The sequence below is a fragment of the Fomitiporia mediterranea genome (genome assembly GCF_000271605.1).
Source record: "Fomitiporia mediterranea MF3/22 unplaced genomic scaffold FOMMEscaffold_3, whole genome shotgun sequence".
Lineage (NCBI taxonomy): Eukaryota > Fungi > Basidiomycota > Agaricomycetes > Hymenochaetales > Hymenochaetaceae > Fomitiporia > Fomitiporia mediterranea.
This window is the reverse complement of record NW_006760388.1, coordinates 3,711,484-3,727,009: the sequence shown is the minus strand read 5'-3', so window position 1 is coordinate 3,727,009 and position 15,526 is coordinate 3,711,484. Positions and strand designations below refer to the sequence as shown.

The 15,526-nt window shown below is 45.6% G+C and overlaps 8 protein-coding genes across 8 annotated transcripts; 6 read left to right on the top strand and 2 right to left on the bottom strand.

The window, feature by feature from the left end:
• Window positions 1-1,225: 1,225 nt before the first annotated feature.
• FOMMEDRAFT_153567 (Metallo-hydrolase/oxidoreductase) lies at window positions 1,226-2,985 on the bottom strand (the record flags this gene model as incomplete). The annotated part of the gene is made up of 5 exons (XM_007264253.1): window positions 1,226-1,534; window positions 1,630-1,721; window positions 2,023-2,282; window positions 2,350-2,531; window positions 2,590-2,985. The coding sequence occupies 5 exons, from the start codon at window positions 2,983-2,985 to the stop codon at window positions 1,226-1,228; spliced, it is 1,239 nt and encodes a 412-aa protein (XP_007264315.1).
• Window positions 2,986-3,056: 71 nt separating this feature from the next.
• FOMMEDRAFT_104675 (Tautomerase/MIF) lies at window positions 3,057-3,863 on the top strand. The gene is made up of 6 exons (XM_007264252.1): window positions 3,057-3,127; window positions 3,197-3,235; window positions 3,300-3,410; window positions 3,487-3,590; window positions 3,645-3,677; window positions 3,744-3,863. The coding sequence occupies exons 1-6, from the start codon at window positions 3,095-3,097 to the stop codon at window positions 3,763-3,765; spliced, it is 342 nt and encodes a 113-aa protein (XP_007264314.1). The 5' UTR covers window positions 3,057-3,094; the 3' UTR covers window positions 3,766-3,863.
• A 715-nt stretch (window positions 3,864-4,578) lies between these two features.
• On the top strand, window positions 4,579-5,025 carry FOMMEDRAFT_67178 (uncharacterized protein; the record flags this gene model as incomplete). Its single annotated transcript, XM_007264251.1, has 1 exon — window positions 4,579-5,025. A coding segment is annotated over one exon (447 nt), but the record flags the coding sequence as incomplete, so codon positions are not given.
• Window positions 5,026-5,840: 815 nt separating this feature from the next.
• FOMMEDRAFT_119713 (glutathione reductase) lies at window positions 5,841-8,035 on the top strand. The gene is made up of 5 exons (XM_007264250.1): window positions 5,841-5,968; window positions 6,110-6,322; window positions 6,399-7,398; window positions 7,459-7,632; window positions 7,712-8,035. Exons 2-5 carry the CDS (start codon window positions 6,146-6,148, stop codon window positions 7,783-7,785), a joined length of 1,425 nt encoding a protein of 474 aa, XP_007264312.1. The 5' UTR covers window positions 5,841-5,968; window positions 6,110-6,145; the 3' UTR covers window positions 7,786-8,035.
• Window positions 8,036-8,753: 718 nt separating this feature from the next.
• Window positions 8,754-9,669, top strand: FOMMEDRAFT_26907 (uncharacterized protein; the record flags this gene model as incomplete). The annotated part of the gene is made up of 5 exons (XM_007264249.1): window positions 8,754-8,857; window positions 9,005-9,075; window positions 9,175-9,256; window positions 9,296-9,422; window positions 9,571-9,669. 5 exons carry the CDS (start codon window positions 8,754-8,756, stop codon window positions 9,667-9,669), a joined length of 483 nt encoding a protein of 160 aa, XP_007264311.1.
• Window positions 9,670-10,327: 658 nt separating this feature from the next.
• FOMMEDRAFT_104667 (ubiquitin-like protein) lies at window positions 10,328-11,354 on the top strand. The gene is made up of 5 exons (XM_007264248.1): window positions 10,328-10,575; window positions 10,673-10,785; window positions 10,916-10,983; window positions 11,048-11,071; window positions 11,138-11,354. Exons 1-5 carry the CDS (start codon window positions 10,480-10,482, stop codon window positions 11,155-11,157), a joined length of 321 nt encoding a protein of 106 aa, XP_007264310.1. The 5' UTR covers window positions 10,328-10,479; the 3' UTR covers window positions 11,158-11,354.
• A 285-nt stretch (window positions 11,355-11,639) lies between these two features.
• Window positions 11,640-13,469, top strand: FOMMEDRAFT_104664 (transcription elongation factor). The gene is made up of 8 exons (XM_007264247.1): window positions 11,640-11,803; window positions 11,905-11,967; window positions 12,084-12,246; window positions 12,310-12,483; window positions 12,557-12,756; window positions 12,826-13,005; window positions 13,104-13,114; window positions 13,174-13,469. The coding sequence occupies exons 1-8, from the start codon at window positions 11,741-11,743 to the stop codon at window positions 13,208-13,210; spliced, it is 891 nt and encodes a 296-aa protein (XP_007264309.1). The 5' UTR covers window positions 11,640-11,740; the 3' UTR covers window positions 13,211-13,469.
• Window positions 13,458-15,158, bottom strand: FOMMEDRAFT_166425 (WD40 repeat-like protein; the record flags this gene model as incomplete). Its single annotated transcript, XM_007264246.1, has 6 exons — window positions 13,458-13,572; window positions 13,632-13,801; window positions 13,861-14,353; window positions 14,411-14,781; window positions 14,845-14,981; window positions 15,043-15,158. 6 exons carry the CDS (start codon window positions 15,156-15,158, stop codon window positions 13,552-13,554), a joined length of 1,308 nt encoding a protein of 435 aa, XP_007264308.1. The 3' UTR covers window positions 13,458-13,551.
• Between the last annotated feature and the right edge of the window lie 368 nt (window positions 15,159-15,526).

The following is a 15,526-nucleotide window of genomic DNA, read 5'->3' as shown; positions in this document are numbered from 1 at the left end:
GGAGGAAAAGGAGTGACGAGAGCAAGTGCGTCATTATATGCTCTCGATCTTTGGTACTCGATTATGTAATCACTTCGATATATTGTTTAAAGGTAAAAACAAATTATATTATAAGTCTGACAGAGTGATTGTTAACATTATTAATATATATAATTGTATATTATCTTACTAAAAGTATTGTAATTAACTTACAAGCACAACATATTACTTTTATGACTATTATAATCAATCAACTATTGTTACAAATAACTTATAATATAATTTTAGCATATTATAATAGGAGTTGAGTACTTGTACCTCACATGTAATGTTGTAATAATACTATTAGTAAGCTTACTTGCTCTAAAACATGTTTGTAGTTTAATAGAAACTTTGTATATTTCTTACATTTATATACAATCATTATAATTACATTACAAGTGAAATACAAGTATTATTTTAGAATGTAATGCTTATAAAATCATTTTATTAGATTACCTTTGCTATTATTAAATACATTTGTTGCGACTTTTTCGTGATGAAGGAGGATGGAGTGTCAAATCAGCAAGATCCAGTGTCTGTCATTATTAATAATGAGGCATTTGTAGGATGGATAATACTAATTCCTTGCAAGATATTCCCAAATAAAAATGGGAAAGTAAGTGATTAAATAAGTTTAAATCCAAGATATTTAATCTATTGAGTGCTTTCTAGTACTGCAGAGTCAAAGAGTCATAAATAGATTTGGAAGTACTGAAACGTCTCCATAACCTTGCTCTTATGTATCAGCTTGAATAAGACAGCTATGTTCAAGGGTCCAGAATGACAACTGTGGAAAAAGGACAAGTTGGCAACAGGAGTAAAGATACACGGACGAGTAGGACTCGAACTCGGTCCGGAGGTGGCTCAGAACGTGGTATTCAAAAGAAACACAAGAGACGGACAAGACAACGTTCAGGGAGGAATTCTCACTGATAATGATAACTACATACCTAAGCTCATTTGACGATTGAAGGATGGAAATAGAATAGTAAAGGAGAAGTAAGTATCACTGCTAATTTGGTGTTGATCCTTTTATAACTCCGCATCCTAATCGACTAGATACCATGTATTTAAGAATGCACATACTCGGTTCGAAGCTATTGAGGGGATAGTTAAGTCCTTTTTAGATAAACCATTTGTTGCATTATTGTAAAGACCAAGAGCATGCTCTCTTTGTATTTCTCCAGCACTGTAGTGATCGCCATTATCGTGTTATGGGCGCTCCGTCGTCATCCTGTCCGCTTCGCGACTCTTCGTTCTCACTTCCGCATCGAACTTCAACAGTCTCACCAACGTCAATTGCACCTATGCCTCCTTCTTGCCACCAATCGCCTAGTTCCGCCTTCTGAAGCGCGAGCGCAAGTTCGACGAGTGGCTCAAGAGCTTCTGTCTCACTACCCGCGAATGTCCCGAAATGCATAGCTAGTGAATGACGAGACCTCACATCGCGATGTATTGAGATAGCATCAGAAGGAGAAGTATGCATTGCCGAGAGTAGTGGGTGGTGAGTTAGCTATTCGCAAAGCGCGCGTGATTGTAAAGGCCAGGAGCAGAAATGAGAAACTACAGGCATAAGTAGTTTGAAGGCGTGCAAAGTAATGGACGTACACGTAGTCCTAGCTGAGATATGAAAGACAGTGTGCCACCTCTCCAAATTGGAAGAAGTGATAGATCAAAGGGACCATATCGTTGGCCGATCTCTGGATGTAGTGATTTATGCGTAAGCCTACAGGCAGCAAAGTAATTAAATAACTACCTTTAAATACGGGGCAAGCACCGTTCGTGCCAATGTAACCTGTATCCCTGTTAACTGAATTAACAACAGCAACAAGTATATAGGTCATAATGTTACCCAGCATGGTATACTCTAATGTTAATATCTTCCAGAGTTTGTTTGATTATCCATCCACACCATAGAGTCGTACATTTGTCTAGGACACTTCTTCCTGTAGTTACATGGCGCGTGAGGAGAAACTCTCAATACAAATATCAGATACTAACCACTGGTATGCTGAGCAGGGACGCAAACGAATGTTAAGTTAGACGCTGATACCACAGGTTCAGACGCTCGGTCAGAATTCAGAGTTGAGTGAGGCCGTGGCAGGGTAATATCATCCCACCAGTCCAATTCGAATATTCTGCTGCTCACAATCCCTGTGGATACGAGCCACTGCTTGTTGCCTAATGGAACAAGAAAAGTGACGCTGTCACCGCGCGTACGCACGATTTCATGAATGCTCGGTAAGTCAAGGTGATCATAGCTGCCAGTTGAGTGTCATAAGCTAGTGCGATTTTTCTAGTGAGGGAAACCAGAGTTGTATGACCTACTGATTGTGGCTTATAAGAACGAATTGGAACTCTGGAAGTTCTGCAATGGTACAAGGAGGAGGCAAACGCCTTTGAATACCTGTCCATTGAGATGGGCCTGCGCGATCTGAGAACATCGGATCAAAGAGAACACGGATCGGTTTTGTTGAGTCATCCTGGGGTGGAAGCTCTACAAGAAAGCTCTTGAAGTCGAGGATTTTCAGACTAATTTGCTTCGTTTCACTGGAAATTTCTGCTTACCGCGTGACCCAACCAAGTTGCCTTCACAGACTTGCGACTGTTCGAAAACTTGTCAAAGTCGGGCTTAACAACTTTCGTGAGTGAAATCCCATGACTTGATAAATCTCTTGCCCGCTCGAGAGGTATGTTTGATAGCAATGACGATACAGACGGTAGGCCACTCGTAAGGCTACCAAACCAGCTGGGCTCTTGCGTCAAAGACTGAGGATGAGAGTCGATTTCTACCGGTTCAATGGCGTTATCATCTGGCTCTTCAGGCGTCTTCCATGGATTCTGAAAAAGCGTCCTGGTCGCATTTGCATGATGCGGTGGTCGAGACATAACTTTGATACTTATGCCTGCCTCAAAGTCAGGCGAGCGAGTGCAGGAACGAGAAGAATGATGTCGTGACGTCATAACGTGCCTAAACAAGCTTTGGATGATCGACATTCTGATTCAAGGTGTAAACTTGGACCAAGCTTGGTCATACCAAAGTTCAAGCACTAACGTCGATAATCGAGCCATCATGCCCGCTCTCCAGCTCACAACAAACGTGAAGGTATCTGCTCAGTTGAATAGTCTTTAGATAGTCGATTAGAGTCATCTAACTGCGCATATATTCACTCAGATCGATGACGTGAAAGCGTTCTCGCTCGAGTTCTCCAAGGTCCGTCAGTGTGAAACATGGTTGGGTGAGCGAAGATACACTGAATGCCATGTTTTTCGAAAAGATCGCTGCGGAGGCTCTTGGAAAGCCGGAGTCATACATTTCTGTCTGCTACACATACAATGAATCCCTCACCTTTGCTGGAAGCTTCGAACCAGCGTTTCTTTTGAGCATTGTAGGTTCACTACTCTTTGTCATTCATCGTCTGTGCTTCTGATCCCCGGAAACTTACTATCACTATCAATACACAGATATCTTTGGGTAATCTGAACCCTCAGGCAAATGCCAAGTATAGCAAAGCCTTGACGGAGTTCTTTGAGAAAAAGCTAGGACTCAAGAATAATCGCGGATATATGTGTGTGACTTTCCTATGCGTTTTTCGTAGACATGCACTGAAATGGATATGCAGCACATTCGTTGACCCTGGGAGAGAGTTCCTTGGGTGTGTACTTCTCGCATATTCAGGAATGCTGTGTGGCGAACTGACGCGTGTATGCATCATGATCAGGTATCAAGGTGCAACGTTCTGAGTGAGAAATCGAAGTGCATGATATTGTAAGAGATAAGGACAAGTATTTAAAGCGAAAGTACAAACGATGAATTATGCAGATATTTGATTCTGTTCGTCTGAGAAGAAATTACTGCTTGGAAATATTTGACTTAGACTGAAGACAGCGGAAGTTCTGGGCCATGCAATTCAGTTGAATTTAGATGCATTCGGTTTTGGAGAGAGACTGCCCTTCTGTGAGAGACTGCTGCAATAAATATTTTGAGCTTATATTGAGCTATAAAATTAAAAATAACACTTTTAGCAGCAGAATGGCTGTGTAATGGCACAAGCGCCGAGTGGAGTCGTCATCCGGCTTCTTCCGGAAGCAATTTAATAAATTATTCACTGCATTCCGCTCCTGTCTCTTACCACCATCGTTGTCGTTGTTGACACATTCAACCAGGGAAATTGACTGGTTAACTCGACGATGCAGTCAGCGTCCAAGGGCCTGGGGCACTTCGCCTCAGGCATCCGCTCGCTGCATGCGTACGCCCCGCGCTCAGCGCCTGGCGTGCATCCTCATGGACATCGTCCACCCACGACGACAACAACAGGACGAATCTTACACACTACTCGAACAGCACTCTCGCGCTTCTTTGCACACCTTACTACTCCTGGATTCTCTCACCCTGTCGTAGGACAGACCGCGGGCTTGTCAACGAGGGTCAATGCAACTGTTAGACCGCAGACGATTGAACAGCGACTTTCGTTACCTGCACGCCATGCTTATGCGTCTTCAAAGCCAAGAGGACCGTTCTTGCCGAGACCCTCTCCGGCTTCGCGGAGCACGGTACAAGTTGGTCTTGGTACTGCAAGGAATTTCTCGACGGCACGACCAATATTTCAGCAGCTGACGCAGAACGTGCCTGTTGCCGGACGGGCGATATACGAAGCAGACTGGGACTTGGAGAAGAGGAAGATGAAGGGTAAAATGAGGAGGGACTTGAAGCCAAGCAACGAGAAGGAAAATGTCCATTCGACGCTTCGCGCGAAGCCCATTGAAAAGACGAGGAAGGTCGTCGAACTTGAGCGTTATTTCCCTGAACCAGCTCCGGCTGCAAGCGACATGACGACTGTCTTGCTTGTACCTCTTGCACCGACCCCAACGAGCCGTCTTCCATTGACGGAAACACAAGCGACGGAGCCGAATCTCCTCGTGGTTTCTGACTTGCAAGAAGTCCTATCCACACATCGAATACATTCGCTCCGCGTGTCATCTTTGTTTGCGAGACTCGATGCATGCGGGGTATGGGATAAGGGTGCTACTTTTTCTGCTCATGGAGATGCGAGTGGACTGTGTACCATACTGCGTGTGGAGTTTAAAGGGTGGACAGCGGTGATGGTGAGGAACGTGATGGGTGATGCCGGGAAAGGTTGGTGTCGACTCGTCGAGATGAAGGACGACGAGGACAATCCCAGACCTTTGACACCGGAGGTCGACCCAGCGGCATCTGTCGTACTCCCGACACTGGACTTCTCAGTGTCGTTCCAAGCTGCATGTGAATCCGCTGATCTGCATTCGCATCCACCCTCGCCGCCGATGTCGGGCGCGTCAACTCCGTTGCTCAGTATATCCGAGCTGATCCATACACTCACAGAGTTGGAGATGGAGATGGATATGATTTTTGATGACGACTCTGGCTCTAGCCCGGGTTCGGTAATGAGTTTTAGTTCTGAATTCTTTGCACGGTCTAACTCCAACTAACTGTAACATGTCGCTCATTGGTTCCCAAGTTTCTTTTTACTTTTCATGTATGTAACTATTGAAATACACACCTGGTACTACAATTTGAAATACACCGTATTAACTGCATCGTGGATCCGGTGACTACGGCTATCGTGGCTATTGACACACAAGTAAGTGCTATTGCTATTGCATTAACTGTATCTCGGCGTTCTGCTATTGCCTGCATAAGACCTTCCTTAGTCGACGAATTGTGCGCAGGGAAGGTCACTCGCAAGCACGCGTGATCACGCCTTCTCCGAGATGTGTCAGACGCGTCGATGCTGACGGCGACTGTGAGTAAGCAGTTCCCTGTTCGACCTCCGTTTGTCGTCATTTCCTGTATAAATATTGCTCGGTCTTGCAGTGGGGTAGGGACAGCACGAACGCCGTGGCTTCTTCTCTCCTTTCATTGCGCTTCTCTCGTCCAGGCGCGTTAGCTTCTGCTAGACTTCACCAGGTCTGTTCCTGTTTTTATCTTCCGGTTCTGAATGTCATCATCGGAGTTCCTATCCTAGCTCGGTCTCCAGATTATTATCCTTCGCCTTTAAACTCTTGTTATCGTATCACTGACCCCACCTTCAATCCCTCGTCTATATAGACGTATAGAGCAATTGCATCCAGCAGCACATCCAGCATGCCACCCGTATCGAAGCCTGCACACGACCTATACGACTATGTCGTGATCGGAGGTGGCAGCGGAGGTATCGCCTCTGCAAGGCGTGCTGCGAGCTATGGCAAGAAGGTTGCACTAATAGAGGAGACGCATCGGCTTGGTGGGACGTGTGTTAATGTCGGGTGTGTGCCTAAGAAGGTCGGTATATCAAATTCAATTTAAAAGTTGATTAAACTAGCTAGAGATTGACTGGGGCCCTTTGGTTTTATGTTAGTTAATGTGGCACGCTGCAGACATCGCCGAAAAGGTTCGTCATGCAGCGTCGTATCAATTCAAAGGTACAGGAGTCGGTGAACCTAAGTTCTCTTGGGGCGAATTCAAGACCCAACGAGACGCATATATCAAGCGTCTGAACGGGATCTATGAAAGTAACCTCCAAAAGGACAGTGTTGAAAAACACCAAGGACACGCAGAACTGATTTCCCCCGATCACGTACGCGTAACGCGCGGAGATGGGACTTCGTACGAGTTGAATGCGCGGAATGTGTGTATTGCTGTTGGTGGACGCCCGACAATACCAAGAGACGATCAGATACCTGGTGCGAGTTACGGTATTAACTCGGATGGGTTCTTCGATCTTGAACAACAGCCCAGGAGGGTTGCGGTTGTTGGTGCGGGATATATCGCTGTTGAACTTGCGGGGATCTTCCATACGCTTGGGAGCGAGACGCATGTGCTTATTAGACATGAACGCGTGTTGAGGACGTTTGATCCGGTTTTGCAGGATACGCTGACGGACTGGATGGAGCATACTGGAGTGAACATTCATAAGAAGACGCAGATTAAACGCGTCGAAGCTCCCCAGGGCAAAGGCGGTCCGCTCACTCTCCACCTCGATACGGGAAAGACACTCGAAGTGGACTTGCTCCTCTGGGCTATTGGTCGACACGCCAATACTGAAACACTTGGCCTTCAATCCGTCGGAGTCAAGACGACGGAAAAGGGCGATGTTGTCGTCGACGAATGGCAAGCTTCGAACGTTCCTAACGTTTATTCCATCGGAGACGTAACCGGAAAATGGCTTTTGACTCCTGTTGCGATCGCTGCTGGACGAAGGCTTGCGAATAGGCTCTTTGGCCCGGAGAAGTTCAAGTCAGACAAACTTGTGTATGAAGATATCCCGACTGTGGTGTTTAGTCATCCGCCGATTGGGACTGTTGGGTTGACGGAGCCTGAGGCGAGGAAGAAGTATGGAGATGATAAAGTCAAGATCTGTGGGTGGATCTTATTTTCGTTTCATAAGGCGAGATTGTTGACGATGATTTGGATTATAGACAAATCCTCCTTCCGCGCTCTGTACTTCAGCATGCTTGACGAAGCACACAAGGAACCGTCCGTGTACAAACTCGTCTGCGTTGGTGAAGAGGAGCGCGTGGTAGGTATGCACATCATCGGTCTTGGAAGTGACGAGATCACCCAAGGATTTGGAGTTGCCGTCAAGATGGGTGGTAAGCAAAAGAATGCTTTTTGCCCTCGAAGGTCTCTTACTGACTCGTTTCTCTTTTCGTTTGTTTATGATGCTTGTAGCGACAAAGAAGGATTTCGACGATACGGTTGCGATCCACCCCACCTCTGGTGAGGAGCTCGTGACGATGCGTTGAGTACGTGCAGACGCACACTGTGATTCAGGTAGAGGTTGTGAATGGCGAGGTGATTGTAGAGCTTTTGTAGAGGCAAGCTGGGATTCCTTTTCCTTTCTACAGTGTTTGTCTTCTTGCGATGTTGATGGACGAAGGGATAACAGAAGCGTAGACTGTAAACAAGCTGAACTTCATTAAAGGACACTACACTAAACGAAACAAACAAAACGAAAAGGCAGAGTTGTATTATATACTGTTTAGCGTGGACAAGAATGGAGGGGAAATCGTCTTTCTGTACATGTATCCAAAAGCTCATGAAGAAAAGGGGTACAAGACCATTGCTCAAAGATGGTTGATTGAGATATCATTACTGTCAGTGCAGAGGAGCCTCCTTACTTACTGTACAGCCGTAAGGCTTCCATGTGTTCAATTCAAGGCAGACATACATTGTGTTTGAGATGTTGCATCTCCCTGTATTATATATAGACATTAGAATGCAAACTTCTCTTTGATTGGATTCTGCTATTTCCAGCTGCACTGGGATCATTTAGTACTTTGTACAATTTAACACTGCTACAGTAGTATCATTGATAATTGATACTCTCTGACTTGTAAATCAATGTTATAATCAACAAAGCTTTGCAAGCTATTGTAGTTCTAAATCATTGCCTCATCCTTTTTGATAATCTAGTGCATATTACTTTCCTACTGTGTTGAAATCAGTCAGACTGTTCAACTGTGTGCTTGTTATAAACAACTGAAATTATTTCTTCTGATGAATTGCACAGTTTGTCCTATTTCATGTAAGAAAATGCAGGGTTTTGTGATGGCTTAATTAGATCCAAAAGTTTATGCTGCAATCTTTAGACTGCTCAGAGCAAAGTGCATCATTTTTGATTCTTATAAGAAGGGCATTCACATTTCTTTGAATTCTCTGTGCTTCAATAGTGCACCGTTCACGTACTCAGTATCAACCAAGTTCATATACAATGTCCATATGTGGCATCCGCACCATAAGAGAGATTCAAGCACTTCAAGAAAGAACACACGAGAGGAGACTCCATCAGAAAAGTACAGAAGAAAAAAGACACTTGTGAGCGGTGACGACGTGGGAGAATGGCTGTGCGCCGTAGACGAAGTAAGGAACAACGTGGGTTGGGTGGGTGATAGGTCTAGTCAAGCGAGCGATTTGCTCCAGTATCTACAAGCCAGGGTATCTCTACTCGAACCTTCAGTATAGTTCAGCTGTGGGCCAAGGCAATGAAGCTGTCATTAAGAAGTGGGATGAACACATAGAGAATATGGCTAACAGTAAGTAGGATGAAAGTGTCGAGGGGTGGGCAAATGGTTTCCGTCCAACGTACTGGGAATGGCAGGATATGGTGTCTAAAGTGTAAGAGGCATACAAAGGACTGGAGGCTGCTGAGCAGTATGGATTTGGAGAGACTCGAAGAGGAAGTGACCAGAAAGGTCCAGAGGCAGGATGGCCTAGGTAATTCTATCATTATACCTTGAAGTTATTGAACGCCAGGTATTTCAATGCTGTGAAAGAAGCGCTTGATTTGTTGAAGAGGGCTTGCAACTTGCAACAGTCTACCAGTAATGATTGTCAGTCCCAATCGAAAGAAGTCAATATACCCTACCTAAAGTTGGAAGAGGTACGGTCTCAGACCTGGAAAGAGCGCCGAAAGCAGATACTGCTACGTTAAGTACTGCGGAATCCGAGTTAAATCAGGTTTATAGACAGGTCCGACAGACCCAGGTGGATCTAACCTCAAGAAACAAGGATCTTGAAGAAGGATATAGAAAGAGAAGTATCCTGAGCAGAAGGAAAAGCCAAAGCCGACGTTGACGTCAAAGAAACTGAAGAATCAGGTGTCTAGGATTAGAAGTCTGCTCAAATGATAGCTAATCATAAGTCTTGAAGTTCATTGAGAGACGACGCCTGATAGCGTCAACGTATCCAAAAGTTCATCCACAAGGAGGATAGATAGAGTCACGCATGCACATAGCTCGCGCTGCGCCTATCATGGCGATATGCATGTATTGATACTTTCCAGTAATAAAGTTCAAGTTCGCAGTATGGCGATTTCGCGGACCGCTTGATCTGATAGCATTAGTTCATGATACTGATATCAGTATAGAATGTATTTGAGCGGTCAGAGATCCGAAAGTTCTACTACGATAGAATTATAGGATAGTGGGTTTTGCGCCCAAGAAGCACCACCAGAGTGGATATTACTGAGAAGCCAGCCTCTTGTTGGTCGGTAATCTGACAACCCGTGTTGCCTATGTTTTGAAACCTGTGTGGCAGAATAACGGTATCTGAGGCTGCATAAAGCAACGGAGATGTTAGAATACTCCTGGGTATCGTACCTCTCGTGTACATCCACGTAGTACCAGCAATTGCTTGGGACAAAATATTCAGACAGTTGACAGACAGGTCACTGAGGATGACGATATTTTGGCCACGAGGAGTAAGCGGCTTCCAAAATAAGAAATCATCATCAAGAACGCCCCCGAAGACCGATCTCGATTCTCCAAAAACTCAAACAGTGTCTACCGTTCTGCTCAAACAACAAGCTTTGTCTCTTTCCTTCGCGTTTCCTATCTCTGGCACCTTGTACACAATATCTTGAAGAAAAACGCGGTCTACGTAATTTGTGTTCTATTTGTTCACCCGAGACCTTGGAACGACTGTGATACGCGATCATAATGTCTGACGGAGAGGTAGCTCCACCTATCGCTCACGAAGAGCAGGAAGAGGTTGCACCAAAGGTTGAGGACGCCAATGCTCCTATAAACATCAAGGTATGTCTTTACCCTTCAACCAATTCGTTGAAGACCGCTCGTTCGGAGAAAGCAATGACTGACAATGAACGCGTCATGCTGTTGGCGACGACTTTAGGTGTTGTCAGCGCAGGGCGAAGAAGTGTACTTCAAGATCAAGCGAAGCACAAAGCTAAGCAAACTACAAACGGCGTATGCACATAAAATAGGGAAGGAAGTTAGCACGATTCGGTACGTTGTGGTTCATTCTGTTTATCCTGGTGGCTTTTTTGTTAGCCACTTCGTCCTTGGACGTGGACATGGCAGCGCTTTTGTGGATATATTTGCTAATTTTGTTCTTCTTTGTGCTGGATTTTCTTAGATTTTTGTACGATGGTGAACGTATCAACGAAGATGACACGCCTGCGAGCTTGGATATGGAAGAGAACGGTGGGTTTCGTGGCGTGGCTAGACTGTGTACCTCAAACTAATGTTTCTATTTTTGCTTTTCCAGATACAATTGATGTAATGGTTGAACGTTCGTACTTTCTTTGTCCTGAATTCATAGAATACGCATCTGATATATCGCTTCTCTGCCTTTCAGAGGTCGGAGGCCGTGCATGATCTTCTCTGATTTGGTCTTTCCTTGCTTGTTTCTATTATCGCTTTCGTTCATCTACCTTTTCCCAGCCATCTGTTACACGTTCGTGAAAGGTTTCCGTGTGTTGCAACAGCCTTTGTTGATTCTTGAATTTTGTCGCGTACTATAAGAGCTTAAAAAATTCAAATAAGTTCATTGGAGGTTTGGTGGACGTGCTGACAAGCAGAAGCCACTCCACCCGACAATGCCGGCATATTAGGATAAGTCTGTTGGAAGGGGGGGTGCATTTTGCGCCCTTCAGCGAGAAAGAACAATTCAAGATCGTTTCTATCTAGCCACTGCTTTGTTTTAACTTTTAATGACAATATGAATGCATGTATGCGCTTTGTAAGAGAGTAGCGACGAATATTCAGCCGTCGCCACCTCATCAAATTTCCCACGCTCGCTGGGCATTGAAAGAAGAGACAAAAAAGATTATTTGGCACTCTGCAATGAGCACTGAGCAGTCGTCGTCCGGAGGGTGCCACACTTGTACCGTAGCTACATACTTAAGCACATAGCTAGTGTAGGCATCAATATTGATCGAAAGGGCGTCCCAGCGAAGAAATGCTTGACGTCGCAGAGTTGAGAAAGCTTGCGAAAGACCTCCAATCGGGTGGTAGTCCTAAAGTGTGTTGTTACTTCTTTTCCCCCTAGATAATCCCTTTCATTTTGATTTTTTGGGTCTGGTATATGTGTACTGATGTCAGTTTTATTTTGATGTCTCTTAGGAAACGATTGATATTCTGCATCTCTTGAAGAAGGATGTCGTTGCTAGCGAGTCTCTTCTTAGGGTACGTGGGCTTTTCACACACGTTCCTCTGGCGGCACCATGGACTGACTGCGCATCTAATGTTCATCAAAATAATTATTTGCGCGACTCAATCTCGATACGCATGCACGAATATAGGAGAGTAGGATTGGATTGGCAGTGGGAAAGCTGAGGTCGAACGTATCGAAGGAGGTCGCAGACTTGGCCAAGGAGCTGGTGAAGAAGTGGAAGAATGAGGTTGGAGGGTCGAAGGGTTCCTCTGGTCCTGCCACTCATCATAACGCTGTTGCCAAACCAATTCGTGCGTCCTCTCATTTTTTTGTTATTTCTTCTGTGATGCTCTGTATTGATGTCGTTTGCTTAGCTGTGCGCAAGGCTTCTGTGGCGGAGTCTGTCGGGTCGCCAACGACACCCACTGGATCGTCTTTCGCGCGCTCTAGTAAGACGGATGGAGTCGTCATTAATGTCACCAAAGACAAGACTAGAGACAAGTGCATCGAGTTGATTTACGACTCGCTTGTCCTTGATTCTGCGGCTCGTACGTCTCTTCAAACCTCAGCAGGCCTATCACACGACCTTACTTACACCTAATTTTTTCTCCGTATCATTAGCCTCAGACCTTATTCTGAAACGAGCAACAGCTATAGAATCTACTGTGCTGGAAGACCACAATAATGACACCGGCAAAGAGTACAAGGGAAAGATTCGTTCGTTGTTCTTGAACTTGAAGGACAAGAACAACCCTGGTCTGCGTGCAAATATCGTTAGTGGCGAGCTTGAGGTAGCGAAGTTCTGCAGAATGTCGAGTCAGGTAAGTCTTTCTCCACTAACCCTTACCCCTGTTTCTAAGATACTCAAATCGCAATGTGTATAACTGTAGGAAATGGCATCAGAAGAGAGGAAAGCAGCAGATAAAGCTATACAGGAAGAAAACTTTTACAAATCCCTTGGTGCGGAGGAACAGCAGGCAGAGACGGATGCGTTCCAGTGTGGGAAGTGCAAGCAGAGGAAGACGCGTTATCGTCAAGCCCAGACGAGGAGTGCGGATGAACCGATGACGGTATGTTTTAACGTTGTATATTTGACAAATACTCTGATGCCATTTACTGACTGTGGTCTTTTAAAAATTTAATTTGGTAATCTGGGTGTGCTATGTAGACCTTTGTAACGTATGTGTTTCACCTCGGCTTGGCTGTTGAACATAGCATACTGAATGTTTTGTTTTTAGATGCGTCAACTGCAATCATCGGTGGAAATTCTCTTAATTCCTCTCCAGCCTTTCCCATCCATTCGCTTTCGTTTTTCATATCTTTCATCCCCTGCCCAGTGCTTTGTACCTGGCGTGCTTTGAGAACTTCCTTACCCTTTCACTTTCTTTTATCCTCACTTTTCTCGTCTTAATCTATTTTTCGTGTATACTTTCCACTCTCTTTATGTAGTTTCCTTCATTGCGTTCCGTCACTTTTGAGCGTGGCCGAAGTAAAATAGTTGAGACAGTAGATCAAAAATAAAAAATTACTAAACAAATGCTACAATAAATTTACACGATGCAAAATGCGAGCAAAGCGAAAGGCCGACGATAGAGAGGTGAATCTCTAGGTTACGCCTAACTTTGCTCTGCGTAAATCTAGAATAAGAAAGTGTTAAGCATGTATTTGTGTTGCGAGTATTGGTGTATGAACGTACTTTGATCGTTTTGTCTGCGCAGCCGGTGATCAGGCGCGTGCCAGTCATGTCGAATGTTGAGCAGAACACGCCTGCTTCTGCTTCGAGTGAACCTGGTTGGGGGATGTCGTCCATGCTTTGGAACGCTGTACCGCTGTTGTAGTCCCACAATGTGATGGAACCGTTATCGCCTATCCACAAATAAAATAAGTAAGGCTATGGAAAAGAGTTGGATGTAATTCAGACTGACCGCCAGAGAAGAGAACTCCTTCCGAGTTTACGGATAAAGTATTGATAATTGCGTTCTGACCAGAGAAGTTAAACACGAAAGTTCCCTCAGGGCATTTCCATTTCTTAATATTATTCCCACCCGCCGAGGCACTCGCGAACGAGTACTCAGTAGGGTGAATCGCAAGTGCGCGTACGCTCTTCTTATGATGTGTGAGTGTCGTCATCGTTTTGCCTGCTGCGAGGTCCCAAAGGCGGACAGTGGTGTCCATGCTACCTGTGATGACTTGTGGATCACTTTCTTGGCATTTGACGTCGGCGACGGTTGCGGTGTGGCCTGCGAGGACGTGTATGGAGGCTTTGGTGCGCATGTCCCAGACGCGTGCGGAGGCGTCGCGGCCGGCTGTGACGAGTACGTCGAGTGTTGGGTGGAGGCTGAGGCTGTAGACGCCGGAGAGGTGTCCGTGGTAGTGTCGGATGACTTTGTTGACTTCGAGGTCCCAGCATTTTACCATCTACATAGTCGTCAGTAAGAAACGTGTTCTCGGAAAAAGAATTGACTTGTAGCATACCTTGTCTTCTCCGCAAGAAAAGAGATATGGATGTCTGGGCGATACAGCCAGACCTCGTACAGTCGAGATATGTCCCGTCAAACTCAGCTTCAGCTCACCAGACGCCAAGTCCCAAATCTTAATGACACGGTCGCCCGCACCAGTAGCGAACCACTTGTTCCCTGGTTCCACGGCGACTGAACGGACCCAGCCCAAGTGTCCCGAGATGACGCGCATGAGCTTCCATTGCGGGTGGTATACGGGCTTGATGGAGCGTGTTGTTTTGTGCAGGGTGAGCGCTTTTGAGAGTGTGCTGTGTGAGGCGAGGGTGGATGGTTGAACTTGTGGGGTTGGGTCTATCTTTGCTATCATTCGTGAGGTGTCTGATGATGCTATGTTTCATGAAAAGCGTTGAGTCTGGAATGACAGTATTGAGAGCGAAAGGATACACGTACGAGCAGCCTCGATCATCTTCCGCTCCTGCTTCGGTCGTGCTGGACCCACTGGGGCTTGCTGAGAAATGAGAGCAGTAGGAAGTTGCTTGTAATCTTTGTATTCATCGTTGATCTTCACGCTTAATCGTAATTTTGCACTAGATAGTAGGAGCAATCGTGTCAGCGACTTGAGACTGTACGCCAGACTGAAAGACGAACCTTTTCTCATCACCTTCAGGAGCATTACTAGTAGCAGCAAAGATTGCATGCGTACGCTTTGTGCTTGTCCGTGCAATTGACTCAAGAGGCGGAAGTGGTACTGCTTCTAGAGACATTTTGTGGAAATTATAGAGAGGTGAGCAAAAGCAAGATACACTGGCGCAAGTTGTTAGATTTCGCGGTGTCCGATTTGGGAAACGTCGATCGTTTATGTCATGGCACGTGTCGCGTTAGGAGTCCTGGTGCGTCAATAGCACCTCGTTCTTCTACACCACCAACCAGGATTGTACTACTCTTCAACGGAAAAGCTTCATGAGTAACAGAATACAAGTGCTTTCTTGATTGACAGCATGGAAAGTTCAGATCGGGACAAACCGGGTTCACTTCGTCTCCCGGATGGTCCTCCAAGTCTGCACAGCGGCAGTGCCAGTCCGACAGTGACAACAGCCTCAGTGCCGCCTTCTCCAAAGACTGAACCGGCTCC